This window comes from Coenobita brevimanus, chromosome 15, assembly GCF_032717465.1.
Source record: "Coenobita brevimanus isolate Jiangsu-jjx chromosome 15, ASM3271746v2, whole genome shotgun sequence".
Classification (NCBI taxonomy): Eukaryota; Metazoa; Arthropoda; class Malacostraca; order Decapoda; family Coenobitidae; genus Coenobita; species Coenobita brevimanus.
In genome coordinates, this window is record NC_136968.1 from 35665297 (window position 1) to 35689552 (window position 24256).

At 40.1% G+C, this 24256-nt stretch overlaps 1 protein-coding gene across 1 annotated transcript in view; it reads right to left on the bottom strand.

Annotated features, from left to right (window-relative positions):
- Positions 1 to 6642: 6642 nt before the first annotated feature.
- The window catches only part of LOC145390753 (uncharacterized), a 30743-nt gene continuing 13129 nt past the window's right edge, over positions 6643 to 24256 (bottom strand). The window contains exons 8-12 of the mRNA XM_080265550.1: positions 20355 to 20564; positions 19447 to 19583; positions 15964 to 16182; positions 12920 to 12987; positions 6643 to 6678 (exon numbers count right to left, since the gene is read on the bottom strand). Of these exons, the coding sequence (XP_080121676.1) occupies positions 6643 to 6678; positions 12920 to 12987; positions 15964 to 16182; positions 19447 to 19583; positions 20355 to 20564 (670 nt within the window). The remainder of the gene's footprint in view (positions 6679 to 12919; positions 12988 to 15963; positions 16183 to 19446; positions 19584 to 20354; positions 20565 to 24256) is intronic.

Consider the following 24256-nt stretch of genomic DNA (forward strand, 5'->3'; position numbering starts at 1 on the left):
ATGTGAAGGGGTATGATGGTGTGGGATGGGGTATAACTTGATGTGAAGGGGTATGATGGTGTGGGATGGGGTATAGCTTGATGTGGAGGGGTATGACGGTGTGGGATGGGGTATAATCTGGTGTTGGAAGGGGTACGACGGTGTGGGGATATATTGTATACTCATTTCACTCAAAAAAAAAATAAATAAATATCTTCAATGCTGTTGTAACAATATTCTCCGGTCTCTCCACATCTTACAGTATTTCTCAACACTCACATCCACATCAAAACCACATACGTCATTCCTTCATTTGTCTGTCTCTCCATAACTCAACATGCTCCTCTTAAAACTCTTTTCCACGCTCTCACACCTGACTTGCATCCTTCCATCTACAAACACAAAGGCAAAATCATAATATGCAGAATGACAGATAGGAATTAAATATCATCCGGTCGATTAAACACCTCTTAGGGCAACGTTTAAGTGTTGCCTTGCCACTGTGGATTTAAAAGGTCTGAAAGCAACATATATGGTTTTCCTTCTGGTCCCCAATCATTCCTTTTTGGATTCTCATTTGTGGCCGCATGAACTTAAATTCACTATCACCCCCACTGCAAGTCAGGAATCCGATAAATCACCTATGGTACTCTGGTTCCACATCAGCGACTTGGCACCAAGGCCTCGATCTTTTTCATTCATTCATTGCCAGACGCCATGTATCCCAAACGGGGTGGTCAAGGGCTTAGAGTTAATTGTTTTACAGGGAGGGGCACTAATCCTCCACCAACCCCACTGGACACGTAGGGAGAACGTTATGCCAACAGCATCTGGTGTTCCCAGGCGGTCACTCATCCAAGTACTAACCAGACCCAACGTTGCTTACAGGTGTTTAATCAACCTGATGGTGTATTACAAAACACTGTAATTAGCTTACCTTTAAAAGTCTCCTCGGTGCATGGCCTTCCTGGGTGGTTCATTCATCATAAAACCAAGGCTTGCCCAAAGACGAAGCACGTAGGATTCTCCAACACATGTATATTCCGGTGCTCTGCTCTGCTGGGTGTTTGATTCCCATCCCTCCATCTTGAATGCTGTGCTGGGGCAGGAGGATATGGTGCTAATCACAAAGAAGGGCTGCAGGAAGGCCAGGAGACAGTGGAATATTCTGCAATCTTGCTGTCCCTGTAGCTCCCGCATCAAACAGTACAGCAATCAACTCCAACCACCTCACAGATGCAAACCCTTCTGGGCCACATCTATGAAGCATTATGTGGCTACCACCCAGCGTAGTAAATGATTTCCTGGGTTACAAGAAACCATTTGGCTTGTCACTCAGTGTAGTGACACCTAAGGGTAGCACTACATCAAGTGAGTGGATGATGGTCGCCACCACCTACCACAACCCTCTCCAACCAGCGTCGTAAATGATTTCCTAGATTACAAGAAACCATTTGGCTTGTCACTCAGTGTAGAGACACCTAAGGGTAGCACTACATCAAGTGAGTGGATGATGGTCGCCACCACCTACCACAACCCCCTCCAACCAGCGTCATAAATGATTTCCTGGATTACGAGAAACCATTTGGCTTGTCACTCAGTGTAGAGACAACAGCACTACATCAAGTGAGTGGATGATGGTCGCCACCACCTACCACAACACCTCTCCACCCAAGGCAAGTAAAACAAGCATTTCTTCCAAGGGCTTTACAGACCTCATCTCAATCCAAGACAAGAACATGTTTTTTTTTACAAATTTATTCGCTTAATAAATAGTTACATGGCATAAGCCCAGAGACATATACCTCAAAAATACTATTACACCAAAAAGAACAAGAAAACAGCAGCAAAAAAATAAGTCTAATAAATGAAGAAATAAAAAGGCGATAAGAAAAAGGAAGACGTTACGGAAATAAAGAGAAATGGTGTGTACGTGAGGGAATGGAGGAACTGAATATATGTTAACTATGATGATATGTGAAGGAGAGAATTTTCAAGCCTCAAAATAAAACCAAATTGACAGCCACAACAGAAGCTGACATCTATAGGTGACACAGAAAACCAAAAATAGATCTTCAAATACATAAACGGAAAATCAAGGGAAATCAATGGAGAAACTTCAAATTAAAAGAAGGTAGAGTAGTCCTAAATAAAAATAAAAAAATAACTAAATAAAGGAGCATATTGAGGTAAATAAATCTAAATAAAGACTACCATTTCAAAACCAAAATAGAAAGCTTGGCATAAAAAAAAAAAAAAAAAGCATATTGAACAAACCTTACGTGAAGAACAAACTGAAAAAAACTATATTGAAAAAAATAATATTCACACAACTACAAAATATACCTTTTTATTTTTATTTTATTGATTTTTTTGGCATATGCACTGGTTGACAAAATGGCTAGGTGGGATCTCGCATGAAGGCTCCCAAAAATGACTCGGAAAATAGAGAATGAACATCCCTACACAATATTATGGTGGTCGTATCCCGAGTGGCACTGGGGGCCTCCTAACGTCTCTCCCTTGGTGATTTATCCTGCACATAACACGTCAATATCCTGGTGCTGTTCTATCATGTGTCTTGGCTACGCACTCCAGAAAATACGGAGTGAGTGACCAGTTGCTCTCCCCTTAGCAGCACTATATTTAAAAAAAAATAAGTAAACTAGTAATAGTGAGAGTAATAGTAGTAGTTGTAACAGCAGCACTACAGGTAGGTAAAAAAAAAAATTGTAGTAGCAGTAGTAGTAACAGTAGTAGTAGTAGTAGTAGCAGTAATAATAATAATAATAAATACCCACTTGGGGAACACCAATTCAAGCACCTCAACCCACATGACCACCAGGCATAAGAGACACCAAGCAGAGAGAATATCAAGGTGTAACAGGCAAAACAAACCACTGAGGCGGAGTTGTTAGGAATTCCCCCCGGGCCACCCAGAATCGAACCCAAGATGGCGGCACGGACTGACACATTCAACACTCCTCAACCTGCATGGCCACTCGTCTCGAAAAATTATGCTCGGCTTTTAAAATATTTCAGTACAGTATTTTTTAAAATATCTTTTTAAAAATTATGCTTGGCTTTTTAAATTATTCCAGTATTTCTTTATAACTATTTAAAAATTATGTTTGGCTTTTAAAATGTTCCAGTATTATTTTTCTTGCTATCTTTTTAAATAATTCAAGTTTTTCTACTGTGCGTTTAAAATGATTCACTCGTTTTCTGTTCCATCTTTAATATTAATTCCCTTTCCTATACTGTTCCCTTTTCTTGACTTTATCTAATTCACTTTCTTCCTTTTTATCTTTAAAATATTTCATTTCCTTCTATCATTAATATCAATCACTCTTCTATTGTAACTTTAACATAAGTTATTTTCTTCTATTACATCTTTAAAACAATTCACTTTCTTCCTTTGTAGCTTTAAAATAATTCACCTTCTTTCATTATCTTGGTAAAATAATTCACTTTCTATCATTACATCTTTAAAATAAATTACTTTTCAATTGCAACTTTAACATGTCACTTTTTCTGCAGTATCTACAAAATCATTCACTTTTTTAATACATCTTTCAAATAACTCACTTTTTTTCCTACTGTATATTTTTAAAAACTCACTCGCTTCTACGGTATCTTTCTCAAAATCACCTGTTTTCCATTGCACCTTTAAAATCATTCACTTCTGTCCACTGTACCTTTAAAAATAATTCACTTTTTCAGCAATATTCCTGGTTAACTCCTTCACTGTGATACCATTATTTCCACTTCTAAAAATAATACAATTTTTCCCATCCCTAGTTAACCTCTTCAGTACAAGGGTATAATCTGCCCAAAAAAAAAAAAAATCACTTCGCTAAATATATTAACTTTTCCTTAAATGCATCCATGATTTTTTTTTACTAGTAACCAAGGAGATTCCCTATAGCCTAAGAACATCAAACCCAGGCAGAATGAAGTTTGTATAATCAGCCACAATAAAATAAAGTCTGTGGCTGAGCTGAATAGGCATGAAGATAGAATGTCACGCTTTCTGAATGATGAGATTTTTTGTAATGTAATTCCTGACACTATTACATTGTTTTGGTCTGGAGATTACTTGTACTGAATGATGAATTTTTTTGTAATTAATTCTTGATGCTATTACATTTTTTTTTTGGTCTGGAGATTACTTGTACTGAATGATGAGATTTTTTGTAATGTAATTCCTGACGCTATTACATTTTTGGGGGGGTCTGGAAATTACTTGTACTGAATGATGGGATTTTTTGTAATTTAATTCCTGACACTATTACTGTACATTTTTTTGGTCTGGAGATTACTTGTACTGAATGATGAATTTTTTTGTAATTAATTCTTGATGCTACTACATTTTTTCTTGGTCTGGAGATTACTTGTACTGAAGAGAATAAGTACATGTAATTTTGTGCCCCACCAACAAGTCTCTCTGCATGAACACTTTAGCCATAAGCACATCGGGGAGGGAGTTGACTGCATATAAACAAACTGCATCCAAAACCACAGATTAATATGGACACGAGAGACCCGTTGATGCCGGCCTGGACGAATGCACTGAAATGGACAGGACTGGGAATGCAGAGATGTACCGATACCAAAATATTCACCGATACCGATACCACAAAACACCGATACTGTAAAACTGGGCCGATACCACCGATACCAATACTAATACATCGGTACATCTCTATGGGAATGTGCTTCAGTTACCAAACACATATATATTTTTTTCTATGCAAGGAAGAAGGAACCCAAGGCCAGACGCCCGCACAATTGCTCCCTCCAAGAAAAAACAAAAACAAGATAACAGAGCCAATTTCAAAATTCTTAAAAAAAAAAAAAAAACGATGCCATGCTTACTCGTTAATGACAGCTGATATTTTCTCTGCACTGAAAGCTAAACCAAATGCTAAAACAAAGTATTTCCCTCTGCCTATGACCTCCAGTCTTTTAAATGCAGTGTGTGTCCAGGCATCTCAAAATGAACAGATCTTGAACTGGGCTCTCTGTTTCATTTTTATTTCTTCTTGGGGGAGCAATTTTGTGGGCTTCTGGCCTTTGGTTCCTTCTTCCCTGCATAAAATAATAATAATAATAATAATAATAATAATTAATAATAATAATAATAATCAAAACTTCCTCAAAATTGCTGGAAACTGCTGAGGAAAAATGAATATAATCCAAGATGTGTGATATAATTTCTAACAACACAAGATTCTCAGCCTAGACTATGATTCTAACTTGTGGTTCAATTTTCTTCTTGAGATAAATAATTTTCCTCTATATAAACATTATCTTTTTATTTCTACCCCGAACAAGGGAAGAGTTAAGTCGAGTGGCCACGCAGGGGAGAAGACGTCGAAAGTGAATGGACGACGGACTTTCCTCTCTCTCTCTCTCAACTGTACACAAAAAACAGAACGCAATCCATCCATCATCCATCGTTCCCATGTACAAATAAAAGAGTCAATGTTCAACACCAGCCACAACCGCCATTCAAAAATTTTCAAATGTTTGGTTCTGTTTATATATCACCGTTTGCTAACATTTATTTTTTTCTATAACACTTCTAACGCAAACTTATTCCTCTCTCCTTCTTCTATACCACTTCCATTGCAAACTGACTCCTTCCTCACCTTGGAGCATTCTATCTATTCTATCTATTATGTCATCTATTCCATCTTTTATCTATTTTATCTCTCTATCTATTTTATTTGGCTTAAGGCAGACTCTTCAAACTGGAATGGTTACCTTTTGACTTAATAAACCTCTTCAGTGTGAGCAGCCTTTCCAAAGATAAATACATAATCACACAGCAAAAAATAAATACACAAATAATAAAACTAGAATAATTAATACCACAAAAATGAGTAGTAGTAATAATAATAATAATAATAATTCCTCCAGGGGGCATTAATTTTGAGGGAAGTGAATCAGGCAGCAAAAAATAAACACATAAATAAAGCTACAATAATAATACCATAATAATAATAATAACTAGTAATAATAATAAAAAAAATAATAACTCCTCCAGGGGGCATTCATTTTGAAGGAAGTATTACAGAAGAAGAGTGATAGCAAACGGTGACACATTAACAGAAAAACATTTGAATAAACACCTGAACCGCGGCTGTGGCTTCTTGTAAACATTATTCCCAAAAAAGGCTAAAATTATGTCTTCGATGTTTAAGTTCTGCCGCAGAGAAGCAGGGCCAGACCTCACCAACGAACTTAATACCGATTCCTGTCCTGGCTTACGATTTTTTCCTATCATAACGCCACTGCACCTCAAGTGAAGGATGTCTGGTGCTTGTATGTATAGGAGTAGGTGACCACACTACATGCTGGGGTGTAGCCACAATAATCTATCTATCTATCTATTGCCAGATGCCATAATCCCATAAGGGGTGGCCATTTGACTTTAAGTTATTTGTTTCATGGGGAGGGGCACTAACCCTCCACCAACCCATGCTATAATAATAATAATAATAATAATAATAACAATAATAGTAGTAATAAAAACAGAGTAAAATAACCAGGCTACTCTACCTGATGATATTACATGCAGAGGTGTGGCTAAGACAATAATTATAATGATAATGATTATAGAGACACACAGGTCAGAGCTCGAATTCTTTATCCTCTCTAATGTTTTGGGCAACACAGAACCCAGTGTCGAGTCTGTGTCACCCAAAATGTTAGAGGAAATAGAGAAATCCAGCTCTAACCTGTCTCTCTCTCACTCAACATCTCCACTTGTTGTAATGGATCACCTACAATTGCTCAAAATGCTGGCTGAGAGAGAGAGAGACAGGTTAGAGCCAGAACTCTTTAATTTTCCCTAATATTTTGGGCTACACAGAGCTCATTTTAGAGTCTGTAGCCTCATTTGTTAGAGAAAATAAGTCTAGCTCTAACCAGTCTGTCTGTCTCTCTCTCTAACATCCCCATTTATATTCGCTACTGTTTTGGTCTACACAGAGCTCATTTAAGTTAGTCGGTAGCCTTATATGTTAGAGAAAATCAATCTAGCTCTAACCAGTCTCTCTCACACCACCTCCACTTGTCGCAATGGGTCACTTACAATCGGTTTCAAATTCGCTGGTGAGGTCAGGCCCAGGGACGCAGCAGAATGGCTAAAAATACATTAATAATACAATGTACAGTGACAAGATTGATCAGTTCTGGCGCAGTACAAACAGTATGGCAGCTATCAACACTGGTATGGGTGAGTTTCTTTTTTACAACCTATAGATTATTTTGATTTTCTCATAATTTGTGTTCGCTTTTAATAATATGTGCCAAAAATAGATGAAAAATAGACACTTTGGGTTGCATTCTGAGCTGGCAATGGAGAGTCCCTAGTGAATCTTCCTTAGTGATTTATTTTGCCTTACTGCACCTCAACATTATCTCGTAGGACTATCTAGCTATCTATTGCCAGACGCCTTAATACCGTAAGGGGTGGCCACACACAAATCGCCTCCATGTCACCCTGCTCCCAGCTCACACCCACCCTCTCTCTTACACCTTTCCACTCCACCCTCTATCTCATCCTTGGCCTCCCCCTCCCTCCACCTCACTTACAGTTCACTCTTGTAGGTGACTGATATAATTTTAACAGTGACAGGGGATGACAATGGGAGCCTGCATGTGGTGGCACTGATATATATGAGCAAAGGAGCTGCCTGGCTACACATCCTTCTCAACCCTGTGCCTCTCCCCCCCAAAAATGTGACTGGTGGAATTTGGACTGGTGGAGTGAAAGAGAGGGACAAATTCCAGCCTGCAGTCCACTGGGATGACGGTGAGATGAACCTGGGGCTACAATAATAGAAAATAGTACTGATCCAATTTGCATGAATAAAATCAGAACTAGATATTTAAATGTGCAACAGTAAGCCCAAACTTTCCACTATGTTTTCTCTCTTTCTTTCTTTTTTTTAATTGAAACTTTTTTTTTAAACACTTTATTGCTCTTTATTGGCACTTTCTTTACTAACTTTTTTTTTGTTTTAACTGTCTCTTCCTATTTTATTGACGCTCGTTCCTTTTCTATTGTCACTTCTCTTTTTATTGTTATTATTGACATTTTTCATGAATAAAACACAAGAGGACGCTGAGGTGTAATACGCAGAATAAACCACTATGAAAAATGCGCTAGGGAGTCTCCAAAGCCACTTCAAACACCCCCCTCTATACCACCCTACTTACTGATACGAAATAAAACACAACTATACACCATACGCAGCCCTACGTATCAATAGAAAATGAACAACTTGATCCACACGCACTTTGCCATAAAAAATAAACGGAAATATACACTTTATCCATCCTTAATTATTGATAAAAAATAAACTATGATTAATGGGAAATAATTACATACACCTTTGACCCCATGGCAGAGGCGCGGATCCAGATGTGAGCCCCTTCCAGCCCACGATTATTTTTTTCTCTCCCTTCCCTTCCTCCCTCCTCTTCTCTCTCCTCCCCTTCCCCTTCCCCTCCCTCCTCTTCTCTCTCCTCCCCTTCCCCTCCCGCCTCTTCTCTCTCCTCCCCTTCCCCTCCCTCCTGACTTTTGTGATTGCTTTACTACCTTCCTCCTCTCCCTGCTTCCTTCCCTCCCTTCCTCCTTCTCGCCCTTCTTCCTTCCCTCCCTCCCTCTTTCTCCCCCTTCTTCCTTCCCTCCCTCTCTCCCTTCTTCCTTCCCTCACTTCCTCCCCCTCCTTCCCTCCCTTCCTCCTTGTACCTTCTTGTGGTGGAACTGATATAGCTGGCCAACCCTCACCTTCCACATTCCAACCTCCTCCTTTTATGGGATAGGAAGGGCATTGAGGTTTCCATAATAAGGCAGACCCACCGGCCAGTCATATCAGTGCCACCACATGAAGGTCTCTCTCTCCGGCACCTTACTCTCAAGAAATCACATACAGGCAGGTCCAGTTACACAAGCGTCTGATATATAAGAAACCAATGATACGAGAATGGCCAATTTAAACACGAATTTGGTGATGCCGGCAGGGTCTGTTAACCAATCCCTATTTTACCCATACGTTATGTACTTCAATAGTTTCACAATCCCCTTTTTCCGATCCACTGGGAATTTTGCTATCTGTTTTTTTCCAATCCACACATGAGTTCTGCAATCCATTTCTATTTTAATCCGTTATATAAGTTTTGCAATCCGATTTCTCCAATCCATGACTTTTGCAATCTGTCTAATTTTGATCTGTTATATACATTTTGCAATCCTTTTTTTTCTTTTGCAATCCATTATATGAGTTTTGCAATCCATTATATTCTGATTCGTTATGTATGTTTTGCAATCCTTATTTCAAATCCATTACACGAGTTTTGCAATCCATTTTATTCTGATCCGTTATATAAGTGTTGTGATCCTATTTTCCCAGTTTTAAGAGCTTTGCAATCCATTTTATTCTGATCCATTATATAAGTTTTGCAATCCTTTTCTCCCAATCCATTTTAAGAGATTCGCGATCCCTTTTCTCCAATCCGTTACATGGGCTTCCGCTACCCCAGGAATCTTTCACTAACCCATCCCACTCGTACAACAGGACCTGCTTGTACAGTGACAGGGTTGGCAGCTGTCTTCATCCACCCTTTCACACCCTGCTTTCCCACTTCCAGCAAGAACAAAATACACATCTATCTATCTATAGCACGACGCCCTAATCCCGCAAAGGGTGGCCGCAGACAAAACGCCTCCAAGTCACTCTGCCACCCACCATTTGACTACCCTCCCCCCAACTCACCCCCCCCTCCCTCATACACATCAACAGATAATTTACAACATGTTACTGATTCTCTCTCTCTCTCTCCCTTTTTTTTTACCCTGTCCCCCCCTCTCTTTCTGGATCCGCCCCACCTGCTTCAAACAAGTCCATCAATACTTTCAAAACCAAAATGTACACAATAATATATGAGGGTCCTTCTACACAACAAACTCTATGACAAAAAAATATATATGCATAACAACACTGTAAATATATAATAAAACCCGGACATACAGGAACTTGGCTTAACTTCAGGAATATATTGACAAAACAAAAAAATGAGGAAACTGTTAATGGCAACTTTGAACACGAAAATATTAGTGGAAGCAAATAATAAGTTGAAAAAAAGAAAATAATTCCTTAAATTGAAGGTAATTTTTAAAAACGAAACTAACCGGTACAGAACATGAAAGACAACAATGTACACAAAATGTTTAAATCTGTTCTTATTTACTTACTCATGATATTTTTAAGTTCTTCCATTTCAAATTAGGATTAGATCATTTAGTACACCAGACTCCACAAAAGTATGAACCCAAATTGAAAAGATGCAGCCACAAAAAAAATTTATATATCAATCTTGTTTAGTTTAATATGCAAAAAAGCAGGAAAAAATGCACCAAAAGCAAAAATTCAAAAATAAACGAATATGAATTGAATTAAAGATATGACAACCAAAAAACTATAGATCAGGTTTAGTTTAACACTGAAAAAGCTGGAAAAAATGCACCACATGCGAAAATTCAAAAATATAAAAATATATGAATTGAATTAAAGATATGACGACCAAAAAAATATACATCAATGAAGTTTAGCGTCGAAAGAGCCGGAAAAAACGCACAAAAACGCTCAAAATTTAAAACTAAAAAGCGAAGCCAAATCCAAAGCCAGACAACAAACGGACGAAGTAAGCAAAACCCGAACACACGACTTCCTAGAGGCACGTCAGGCCGAAAAACCAGGAAAAAAAAACGGTTTCGGAAAATCATATATAAGTGTTTTAAACCCTTATCTTTCCTCTCCATATATTCAGAAAAAACAGTAGATATATTTACTTACAGATATAATTATTGATATTTACAAAAAAGCTCTCCCATCTACACGTGAGGGGACATTTTTCAAAGTCGTTTTTCCGTTCTCTCTCTCTCTCTCTGTATATAAAAAGACACGGTGATTTAAGTGGGTTATTCTCTCTCACTTTGTCTTCCTTTCTCTATCTACTCTAAGGCTTTTTTTTAAACTTACTGTGAGCAGAAGATTATATATATATATTTAACAAGGCAGGATTATTCACCCAGTAAAAGTATATTGTATCCTTCACTCTCTCTCTCACATCCACACACTCACTCACTCATTTGCTCTATTTTCTCACATTTTAAGTGCTTTCTCTAAATTCTAAGTCACTCACTCACTCTCTCTCTCTTAAAAATATTTATTTACAAAAAATTCCCCGACTAGCCTTCTTAAATACCTTATTAAAATATCACAATTGCTTAAACATAAGTAATTATAATCACAATGAATGGAGTGCATGAAGGAAGGAAGGAGGGAAGGAAGGGAGGGAAGGAAGGAAGGAAGAGGGTAGGGAGAGGGGGAAGGAAGGAAGGAAGGAAGAGGGTATTAGGGAGAGAGGGAAGGAAGGAAGGAAGGAAGAGGGTAGGGAGAGAGGGAAGGAAGGAAGGAAGAGGGTAGGGAGGGAGGGAAGGAGGGAAAGAGGGAGGGAAGGAAGGAAGGACAGATGAAGGGAGGGAGAGAGGGAAGGAAGGAAGCAAGGGAAGAAGAAGGAAAGGGACGAGGGAAAAGGGGAATGAATGAAGGAAGGGAAGGGAGGAAGAGAAAGAAGGAAAATACATCTAAAAGAATTAAATGGGAAGGAGGGAGGAAAAAACAAGATGGAGAGAGAGAGAGAGAGAGAGAGAGAGAGAAATAAGAGATAGTCTAAAGATAGGATGAGGGAATTTGAGAGAAGGAGCAGCAAACACTATAGGAACATCATTTGAGCCAAAAATAATAATAATAAACAGAATTAAAAATAACAATGTAGAGGAAAATGGAATAATCAACAGAAAATGAGAATTGGAGAAAATCTTTAAGGGGTAACTGATGGGAAAAACACTAAAAAAATAATAATAATAATAATCCCTTACCAAAAAATCACATAATTGTCTTTTAAATTCCGCTTCTTCCTCCTCGCATCCGTTTTACTCGCGTCGTTCGTCTTCACTCGCTATATACAAAACAGACACGCACACACAAACACGCATGGATGGTGTCTATCACTTAAACTGTTAATACGAAAATAATAATATAAAAATAACAGTTTTGAAATCCATTAAAGTCAAAACGCTGACTTTGATATATTAATGCTTCATTATTTAGTAGTAAAGGAAATAAAAAAATAATCCACAGGACTAATATGCCTTCAAAATACTGACCAAAGCAAGAAATATGCATTGTAATAATAAAAATAATAATGACAATAATAATAAAAAATAAAAATAATAGTAATATATACAATAATCCATGGAACAATAAGAAAAAGAATAATAGTAGTTGTAGTAGTAGTAGTAGTTCTAGTAATAATAATAATAATAATAATAATAATAATAATAATAATAATAATAATAATCTTGCACAATAATCATCACTGTAATCACCCCCTAAAAAATCCAACCATTATATATAGCAAAAATTCCCCACATTCATCAAAAACTATTAAAAACTACAATTATTTCTGTATAATATATACTTACGCCGCTCAACGCACACGCACACACTTACTACGCTAACTAAACCACTCTCACTCAGTCAAAATTCTCCGGTTACTACAAAACTTCTCTCCGCACGGCCCATCGTGGGAGGGGAAAGCGGAGGAGAAATGGCAGGGAGAGAAGGAGGAGGAGGAGGGAAATGGAGAGAGGGAGGGAAGGGTGCAAGACAACTAGGGATAATGCTAGGAGGATGGAGGGAATGGAGAGATTTGACTGAGGGAGGAGGAAAGGAAGGGAGATTAGTAGGGATGAGGAGACAGGGAGGGAGGGATGGAGTAGGATTGCTAGGGTGAGGGTCAGTATGAGGGAGGGTAGGGATAGGGAGGATAGGGATAGTAATAGTGGGAGTGTTAGTGCCAGGAGTGGCGGGGTGCGGCCGCCACTACTCTGGCTGGTACTGCTGCCTGGCGCTTGTACACACTGACCTGGGGGGGAGGAAGAAACACACATCATTAACACTAAAAAAATATATATACACCATTAATACTAAAAAATAAATACAGTATATACAGTAATCACTCTAATATCCGGACGCCCAATATCCGAACATCCCCACTATCCGAACATAAGAATGTTTCATACTGTACTTTTTTCCATACTATACTTACCTCATTTCACTCTTTAATGTCCTTTATTGGTGTGAATAGGGTGCTAGGAGCTAGGCATGTGCAGTAGGAAGGTGTTTTTCTGAGTCAGGCTAGGTTAGGGTCCATAAGTACCAGTCCAGGAGCCAGTCACCAGAATGTTTATTAATGTATGAACCTACATCTAAACCCTCATTTTATGTGTCTATTGCATTTATTTCAGTCATTTATGTGCCTTATTGGTGTGATTTGGGTGTTAAATAGGTGCTATGCATGTCCAGAGCGAGTTGTATAGGTGTTTCTCTGAGTTAGGGTCCGTAAGTACAAGTCCATAAGCTGGGGCCCAATATCCGGACAGAACCAATATCCGGACAGAACCAATATCCGGACAGAACCAATATCCGGACAGAACCAATATCCGGACAGAACCACTATCCGGACCTACCTATGGCTCTATTACGTCGGATATTGGAGTGATTACTTACATAAAAACATAAAAATATATACACCATTAATACTAAAAAATCAATATATACAGTATTACATAAAAATAAAAGCATAAAAAAATATACACCATTAATACTAAAAAAATCAATAAATAAATAAAAATTAAAACATTAAAATATATACATGAAAAATATAAATCATTAATACTAAAAAAATAATTAAAATAAAAATAAAAAATATATATATACATCATTAATAATATCTACCAAAAAAACAGACATCATAAGTACTAAAAAATATATATGAAAATAAAAACAAAAAAATATATATACCATTAATATTAAAAAAATACATAACTAATAATAAAAAAATATATATATCATTAATACTATAAAAAAACATCATTAATTCTATTTAAAAAAAATATCAATATTATCTATCTAAGGAACATACATCAATACTATCTATCTATCTATGGCCAGACACCTTAATCCCATAAGGGGTGGCCACAAACAAATCACCTCCACATCACCCTGTCCCATGTCATTTTCCTACCTTCCCCTCAACTTACACCCCTCCCTCTCTCATATACCTCTCTAATCCATCCCTCCATCTCCTCCTCCGTGTCCTCCTCCCTCTCTCCCCTTGCACTTCACACACACACACACTCTCCTAGTTAGTCTCCAATACAGTCATGTTTTTGTTGCCCAAGAGCTTTATAATTAACCAGACTGGACTTTCCCTCTATATCAGTTTACCTGTGGTTGATGGGTCTGCTAAGCCAAAGGGACCAGGGATAGGCAACAACAACAACACAGGGTATGGAAGTGTGTATAGTAAAGAGTGTGTATGGTAAAGAGTGCATGGCAAACAGTGTATGATAAACAGTTTGTATGGTAAAGAGTGTATGATAAACAGTGTGTATGGTAAACAGATTGTATGATAAAGAGTGTATGGTAAACAGAGTGAATGGTAAACAGAAAGTGTATGGTAAACAGTGTATGGTAAACAGTATGTATGGCAAAGTGTATGGTAAACAGTATGTATGGCAAACAGTGTATGGTAAAGAGTGTATGGTAAAAAGTGTATGGCAAACAGAAAGTGTATGGTAAAAAGTGTATGATAAACAGAGTGTATGGTAAAAAGTGTATGATAAACTGTGTATGGCTTTTGGTTCCTTCACCCTTGCATTAAACACACACACACACACACACACACACACACACAGCTGGCACAACCTCGCCCATTTTGCCTCCTGTGTCACCAGCTGAATTATTATCACAGGCACTTAACTCTCGTGATCTGCGTGGCCGGTTTAAAAATTCGGAAGCAAGTTACCGAATCTCCCTTTTATTTTTGCGTAAGATTAGGCCGTTACACGAAGCAGAGAGAGAGGGAGAGAGAGAGAGAGAGAGAGAGAGAGAGAGAGAGAGAGAGAGAGAGAGAGAGAGAGAGAGAGAGAGAGAGAGAGAATTACCATTAACATTTCGCATTTTCTCCTTGCTTCTGACGAATATGCATCTTTTTTCACTCCACAGAAATATACAGTTCTATACTCTCCTCACTCTAACTTGGCCTAAAATTGCTACCCTCCATCCTTCATGCTGAGTTCTAACAGCAGAGTAGCATTAGAATATTATGCTAGTCATGAAGAAGTGCTATGGAAGGGATGTAGAGCCAGAGCACTGTCTTCTGCATCAATAGGCTACGTGAAATAGGCTGGAAAAGGATGAAAATCTGGGCCAAGTTAAATTGAAAGGAGTATAGTGAAGCCTGGGATAGTCATTGATGTTGTTGTTCCTGACAATTGTGTTATCTTGCTATCACGATAATTTTTTCACCTCTGGCTTGGCTTTTCAAACTGGAAATATTACAGGACTCTCATATAATCCCACATGTACCTCACAGGCTTTACTATCTACGTATCACATACAGGGAGGAGAATACTGTACTATCAATCCTGTAATATTCTTGTAGTATCATTCCATCCATCATCCGAACCCATGTTGACCTACGAGGAGCGTAGGAGCCCGGGGCTAGGCAAGTTGGTCCTGACATTTAAGATGAGAGTGACCAGCCTCATTCATCCCTGAGTGGCAATACGTAAGCAATAAACCCCAACCACCCCTTGGATATAAACCTACACAGGCACAATCCGACTGGAGCGCCATAATTACCCACTAACCACCGGGTGCCATTATTTGGTGTTATGGTTACCACCCACTCAGTGTAGAGTCACCCACAGACAGAAGGAACAGGAAAGAATGAAAGAAAGAAAGACAGAGGAGGAAGAATAAAGTCACCCATAGGCAGATCATTCCTGTAAAATCATTCCTGTAATATCATTCCTGTAACATCAATCCTGCCTACCTTCCAGTGTGACGTTGATGGCGATGTGTGCGTCGCGCGGGGATGCCTCACACACATCATGCCTGGCTGTGATGGTGTGCGTGTGTGAGTACGAGGGGTGAGGGGGCACGGGCGTGTACGTGAAACACACGCGTCTGGGGCCCGCCGACGCACGTGACATCGGCGACGCAACGACGTACGTGACGCCCTCCGCCTCCCACCGCCCGTTGCAGTGATACTCTGGCAAAGAAATAAAACAGAGTGTGATTAGGTAAAGTTTAGGTGAGTCTAGGCTGAATCTGGTTATAAAATTAGGAATATAACAAGTGACATTCCCTCTGCTTCCCACTGGCTGCTGCCGTGATGTTCTGAGAGAGAGACAAGCAGATGATGGATCAGGTGAGGCTGAAGGGAACTGAGAGAAAGTACTGCAGTAGTAGTGGTAGAGGTGGTAGTAAAACAGTAGTAAGAGTAGTAGAAGTAGTAGTAGTAGTAGTCAGCCAGGTTCATCTAAAGGCACACTCAGTGGACTTCAGGCTGAAGTTGTTGCTCTCCTGAAGTGCAACAAACTTCCTTCTGAGGACAGGGAAGGAGTGAGGGATTCTTTATATACAGTACCTGGCAACTCCACTGGCTGGATATATCAGGGCCACCCCATGAAGGCCCCCCTCTCCACCACATCAGGGAGAGAAGGAGGGAGATGAAAGGGAGGAAAGAGGAAGGTAGAGAGAGAGGATGGAGAATAGAGGAAGGAGAATGAGAGATGGAAAGGGAGGAAGGGAGGGGAAAGTAAAGAGAAGGAGAATTAAGGAAGCAGAATGAGACGAAGGGGAAAGTGTGGGAGGGAGAGAGGAGAGAAAAGAGAGAGAGGGAGAGAGAAGAGGAGAGGAGAGGAGAGGAGAGGAGAGAGAGAGAGAGAGAGAGAGAGAGAGAGAGAGAGAGAGAGAGAGAGAGGGAGAGAGAAGAGAGGAGAGGAGAGGAGAGAGAGAGAGAGATTAAGAAATACGCCTCAAAGAAGGAAGATTTACCACCTGTCATGTTCAGAAAGACTTCATCCTCAGGCCTCTCTCTCTCTCTCTCTCTCTAGAAAAAGACAACACGCAGAGACAGAGAAAAGAAATACAGAACAGGAAGAGATAGAGAAGAGAGAGAGACAAATGCTGAATGAATATATGTATCTATCTATCTATCTAAAGACAACAGGCAGACAAAGAAAATGGGTGAGCAGAGACAATGAGGCAATATATAGCAAAGAAAAGCAGAGAGAGAGAGAGAGAGAGAGAGAGAGAGTAGAGAGAATTAAACAGACACAGAGATAAAGACTGAGAGAGCATAAATAAAGAGAGTAGAGGAGAATGAAAGAGAGAAAGACCATAAATAAGAGAGAGAGAGAGAGAGAGAGAGAGAGAGAGAGAGAGAGAGAGAGAGAGCATAAATAAAAAAAGAGAGAGAGAGAATGAAACAGAGAGACACAGAGATAAGAGTGAGAAAGCATAAGGAAAAAAAAAAAGAGAGTAGAGAGAAAGAGAGACACAGAGATAAAGACTGAGAGAGCATAAATAAAAAAAGAGAGAGAGAAGAGAGAATGAGAGAGACAGAGATATAGGCCAAGAGAGATTAAAAAAAAAAAGAGAGAGAGAGAGAGAGACAACAGGGAGAATGAAAGAGAGAGATAAAGATTGAGAGAGCATAAAAAAAGAGAGAGAGAGAGAGAGTAGAGAGAGAATGAAACAGACACAGAGATAAAGAGTGAGAGAGCATAAATAAAGAGAGTAGATAGAATGAAAGAGACACAGAGATAAAGAGTGAGAGAGCATAAATAGAGTAAAAAAGAAAGAAACAAAGGCTGAGAGTGCAGGGAAAAAAATGTGACCACAGGTTAAGGCAGAGAAAAAGAGGCGAGACAAAGGTTAACAGAATTTGTAACAGAGAAACAACCGGCAGAAGCAGAGAAACAAGACTGACAGGATGCAGACTGGTATATAACCGGGTGACAAGCAGACAGAAAAAGAGAATGACAACAGCCAGGGAATATATATAAAAAAAAAGCAAGCAGACAAAAAAAAACACAAAAAAAAAACAATGCAAGCAGACAAAAAAAAACAAAAAAACAATGCAAGCAGACAAGAAAAAAAACAATGCAAGCAGACAAAAAAAAACAATGCAAGCAGACAAAAAAAAGCAAGCAGACAAAAAAATAAAACAATGCAAGCAGACAAAAAAAATGCAAGCAGACAAAAAAAATGCAAGCAGACAAAAAAAATGCAAGCAGACAAAAAAAAAGCAAGCAGACAAAAAAAACAATGCAAGCAGACAAAAAAAAAAAAAAAATGCAAGCAGACAAAAAAAAGAAAAAAACAATGCAAGCAGACAAAAAAAAAATGCAAGCAGACAAAAAAAAAAAAATGCAAGCAGACAAAAAAAAAAATGCAAGCAGACAAAAAAAAAAAAAAAAATGCAAGCAGACAAAAAAAAAGCTGAAAGCAAGCACACACACAAAAAAAATGAATGCAGACAAAAATCCTGAATGCAAGCAGATACAAAAAATGAAAGACAAAAATCCTGAATGCAAGCAGACAAAAAAAAAAAAATGAAAGCAGACCAAATAAAGCTAAAAGCAAGCAGAAAAAAAAGGCTGAAAGCGAGTAGAAAAACAAAAATGAAAGCAAGCAGACAAGAAAAAGTTGAAAGCAAGCAGACAAAAGAAAAAACAAAGCAAGCAGACAAACTGAAAGCAGATCCAAAAAAAAAACAAAAAAAACAAGATCAAAGCAAGCACACACACACAAAATGAAAGCAGGCAATAAAGGCTGAAAGCAAGCAGACCAAAAAATGAAAGCAGACAAAAAAAGGAGGTGAAAGCAAGCAGACCAAAAAAAAATGAAAGAATATAAATAACAAGATAACAAGCTGAGAGAGACAAATGCTGAGGCTATTATATACTGTAAAAAAAACAAAACAGAGCAGAGTGACCAACAAATCATGGGGTGTTACTCAGTAGAAATACCATCCCAGTGAGCAATAAATCATGGGGTGTTACTCAGTAGAAATACCATCCCAGTGAGCAATAAATCATGGGGTGTTACTCAGTAGAAATACCATCCCAGTGAGCAATAAATCACGGGGTGTTACTCAGTAGAAATAACATCCCAGTGACCAACAAATCACGGGGTGTTACTCAGTAGAAATAACATCCCAGTGACCAATAAATCACGGGGTGTTACTCAGTAGAAATAACATCCCAGTGACCAATAAATCACGGGGTGTTACTCAGTAGAAATAACATCCCAGTGAGCAACGAATCACGGGGTGTTACTCAGTAGAAATAACATCCCAGTGGGCAATAAATCATGGGGTGTTACTCAGTAGAAATAACATCCCAGTGGGCAACAAATCATGGGGTGTTACTCAGTAGAAATAACATCCCAGTGAGCAATAAATCATGGGGTGTTACTCAGTAGAAATAACATCCCAGTGAGCAACGAATCACGGGGTGTTACTCACTTAGCACGCTCTTCTCCGGACACGCCACATCCAGCTTCAGGATGTTGCCCTCGTCGCTGCTGCAGCCCACAGTGACGTGGGTGTAGGTCCGCCCCGTCACGGAGGAGCACCCGTCACCCTCACCACCTCGGCCGTTGCTGTGGTACGAGAAAAACAATACGTCACCCATCACCATCACCACCACCACCACTATCATCATCACCACCATCATCATCTTCTGTTTATTAATTTCTATCAACACAATGCTAGATATCATATGCATCACCATCACCATCATCATCATCATTACTATCCTCTCTCATTTATTATTATCATTTTTTACCTATACAATGCTAGGTGTCATATGCATCTGTTTTTTTTGCACATGAAAATCAATACTGAGAGGAATGTGCATATGCAAAAATCACTCTCTTCCTCCTCCTCCTCCTCCTCTCTCTCTCACGCCTCCTCTCTATCTTCTCACACATTTGTATTCTTCTTTCTTCTCTCTCACATCTCTCTTTTTCCTCCTGTACTTACACATCTGTCTTTCTCTTTCTACTTTCACACACCTGTTTTCTTTTTCTTTCTCTCTCTCACATCTGTCTTTTTCTTCTTCCTCTCTCACACATCTGTCTCCCTCTTCCTCCTCTGACATCTGTTTTCCTCCTCCTCTCTCACACAGTGGTCTTCCTCCTCTCTCGCACAACTGTCTTCCTCTTCCTCCTCTCTCCCACAACTGTCCTCCTCTTCCCCCTGCCACACATTTCTTCTTCCTCCTCTCACACAGCTGTCTTTCCCCTCCTCTCTCAAACACTCTTCTTCCTCTCTCCCACAGCTGTCTTCCTCCTCCTCCAAACCCCACCAATTACACTCACCACAACTCTACCAATTACACTCAGACCAACACAACCCGACCAGTCCCTTACCCTGGGCTGCCGTGTGCCTTGTAGTGACCGTACGGACCACACGAGCTGGACCGGCCGCCCGCTGAGACGAGGGTGGTGAGGTTGGCGGTGGCGGGGTTCCAGTAGTGGGCGGAACAGGCCTCCTCCGGGTTGAACGCCAGCTCCCCGCCCTGCACCTGGATGACGTGCTGGTCCCGGCGGTACAGACGCAGGCATTGAAACCCACTTTTGCTGAAGAAGGGAGAGAAAGAAAGAGAAATTAGGAGGGAGTGTGGGGGGGGGGAAGGAATTATATTAAGAGTAGCAGTGGTTTTTTTGTACCTATGGAAGGGAGAAATAAAATGATATGGAATTAACAGATGAAGGGAAAGAAAAAAAGAAAGATATAGGGAGCGATAAACTTACTGGTGTTAATGGCAGCAGTGTATATATATCTGAGAGAGGGAGAGGGAGAGAGAGAGAGAGAGAAGATACAGGTCTGGAATTAACGGCAGTAGTGTGTCTTTATATCTGGAACGGAGGAAAGAAGATGTGGTAGAGATAATAGTATTAGTATTACAATTTTATCTCTAGAAGGAAGAGATAAAAAGGTATGGAATTAAACACAGCCGTATATGTTGCGTGGGAGGGCGAGACAGGCAACAGTTTGAATACACACTTCCTCTAACATCCGAGCTACACAGAATCTTCAGAGAGTGTGTGCAGCCCAAAACGGAGGAGAAAATATAGGACTGATCTATCTATTTATCTATCTATAGTCCGACGTCCTAATCCCGCAAAGGGTGGCCGCAGACAAAACGCCTCCAAGTCGCTCTGTCACCCACCATCTGACTGGCCTCCCCCCAGCTCACTCCCCCCTCCCTCATATGGAAAGAACATAATGGCAATACAAACACACTACTGATGTTGGTAGTACAAAATTAAAATAATCCTGATCTATCTATCTATCTATTGCCAGACGCCATAATCCTGTAAGGGGTGGTCATTTGACTTTGAGTTATTTGTTTTATGGGGAGGGGCACTAACCCTCCACCAACCCACTTGTTGACACGTAGGGAGCACGTATGATTTGGTTATATGGTTACCACCCAGCGTTGTAAATGGTTTCTTGGCTTACATGAAACCATTTGGCTTGTCACTCGATGTAAAGCCACCTGTAAGGGAAAGAAAAGCAATAAGAAGTGACAGGAAAGATGGGAGAAATAGGAAGAGAGGAGGGCAGGCACAGAAAAAGAATGGTAAAGGCTAAGGAAGAAGTAGGCAGCACTACATCAAGTGAGTGGATGATGGTCGCCACCACCTACCAATCAATAATACTGATAATAATAGTAAATAAAATACCGAGTTAAAAAATAGTGATCATTAACTCACTACTCCTAATAATAATAATGATGACATTAAAAAAAAGCAATGTGTAATAAAATCAGTTTGAAAATATTTAAAACAATTTAAAAAATAATAATAGTAATTAAAAAATATAATTCCATCATGAAAAACAACAATAATAATAACTAAAATATTAAAAGACTGGAGGTCATAGGCAGAGCGAAACATAGAGGTCTGAAGACATAAGGAAGTACAGACAGTGGAAGACAGAGGGAAATACAGACAGAGGAAGATAGTTACACAAGAAGACAGTTCCAGAGTTGATCTGTTGCAGACATGAAGGACTGGATGGTTAGTCTGGAGGTGAGGGGGGAAGGTGAAGCATGAAAGTTTATCATTTGCAGCCCTTCAATTAGACATAAAACTTCAGCAATCGATAGCAAGGGAAGTTAGTAGCTTGCAGGGCCACAGGATTGACATTTCTCGGAAGGGCGGATGGCGAGAGTACGATGGATGGCGGAAGTAGCGTGGGTCGTGGGATTTATGCGAACTACATAGAGGAAAAAAAGAGCTATAGGAGTGACAGGAGGCAATGCTGAATGGATACAAGGAAATTCTGTGATGTGGTGTGGGATTGGTCAAGCGATGTACAGCCAGAAGTGCGGCCCATCTTACCGCACATGTAGCTCTGAAATATAGCTGAAGTTCTGTGACTTATGAGGCAGCCTGTAATTATCATCATCATCATCTGGACCCCCTTTCCCACCCTACAGCATCATTATCATCATCATCATCTGGACCCCCTTCCCCACCGATGGCTCTGTAGCTGTTTCTTCTACTGACAAAGCAGATCTCTTCGCTCAGACTTTCTCCTCTAATTCCACCTCAGACGATTACAGTGCCGTTCCTCCATCACTTCCCTCCTCTGACTTCCTCATGGCTGACATTGAAATTTCTTCACATGGATTTTCTGCCATCATCACCATCCAGCGTTAGGAGGAACACACTGAGGTGGTTTGGCCATGTGGAGAGGATGGAGGGTGAAAGACTGACGAAGAGAGTGTATGTGAGTGAGGTGGAGGGGGGAAGAGGGAGGGGGAGGCCGAGGGATGGGGTGGAGAGGTACAGTATATGAGAGAGGGGGGTGAGTTGGGAGCGGGGCGGTGAAATGGCGGGGGACAGGGCGACATGGAGGCGATTTGTTTGTGGCCACCCCGAACGGGATTGAGGCGTCTGGCAATAGATAGATAGATAGATCATCATCCAGACCTCCTTTCCCACCCTAGGGCAGGTTGAGGAGTAACAACGTTCGGAAATAATCAGGTTTTTTTTGGCAGGGTTAAGTGTCCCCCCGATTCCCCCCTTCTATCTATCTATCTATCTATTGCCAGATGCCACAATCCCGTTCGGGGTAGCAACAAACAAATCGCCTCCACGTCGCCCTGTCCCCCGCCATTTCACTGCCCCGCTCCCAATTCACATCCCCCTCTCTTATATACCTCTCCACTCCATCCCTCCATCTCATCCTTGGCCCTCCCCTCCCTCTCTCCCCCTCCACCTCACTCATATATACTCTCCTCGTCAGTCTCTCTCTCTCCATCTTCTCCACACGCCCAAATTTTGTCCATGGTAATTATTAGGACTCAAAATTGCAAAAAATCATTACGTTTTGCATGGCGTGTGTTTTTTGGAGGGAATGTGTTAATAGAATCATGAGCAAAACTCGCTCATTTACACAACCATTGATCCCAAGGTGTGTGTGTGTGTGTGTGTGTGTGTGTGTGTGTGTGTTAATAGAATCATGTGCAAAACTCGCTCATTTACACAACCATTGATCCCCAGGTGTGTGTGTGTGTGTGTGTGTGTGTGTGTGTGTGTGTGTGTGTTACTAGAATCATGTGCAAAACTCGCTCATTTACACAACCATTGATCCCCAGGTGTGTGTGTGTGTGTGTGTGTGTGTGTGTGTGTGTGTGTGTGTGTTACTAGAATCATGTGCAAAACTCGCTCATTTACACAACCATTGATCCCCAGGTGTGTGTGTGTGTGTGTGTGTGTGTGTGTGTTAATATAATCATGTGCAAAACTCGCTCATTTACACAACCATTGATCCCCAGGTGTGTGTGTGTGTGTGTGTGTGAGTGTGTGTGTGTGTGTGTGTGTGTGTTAATATAATCATGTGCAAAACTCACTCATTTACACAACCATTGATCCCCAGGTGTGTGTGTGTGTGTGTGTGTGTGTGTGTGTGTGTGTGTGTTAATAGAATCATCTGCAAAACTCACTCATTTACACAACCATTGATCTTCAGGTGTGTGTGTGTGTGTGTGTGTGTGTTAATAGAATCATGTGCAAAACTCACTCATTTACACAACCATTGATCCCCAGGTGTGTGTGTGTGTGTGTGTGTGTGTGTGTGTTAATAGAATCACGTGCAAAACTCACTCATTTACACAACCATTGATCCCCAGGTGTGTGTGTGTGTGTGTGTGTGTGTGTGTGTGTGTGTTAATAGAATCATCTGCAAAACTCGCTCATTTACACAACCATTGATCCCCAGGTGTGTGTGTGTGTGTGTGTGTGTGTGTGTGTGTGTG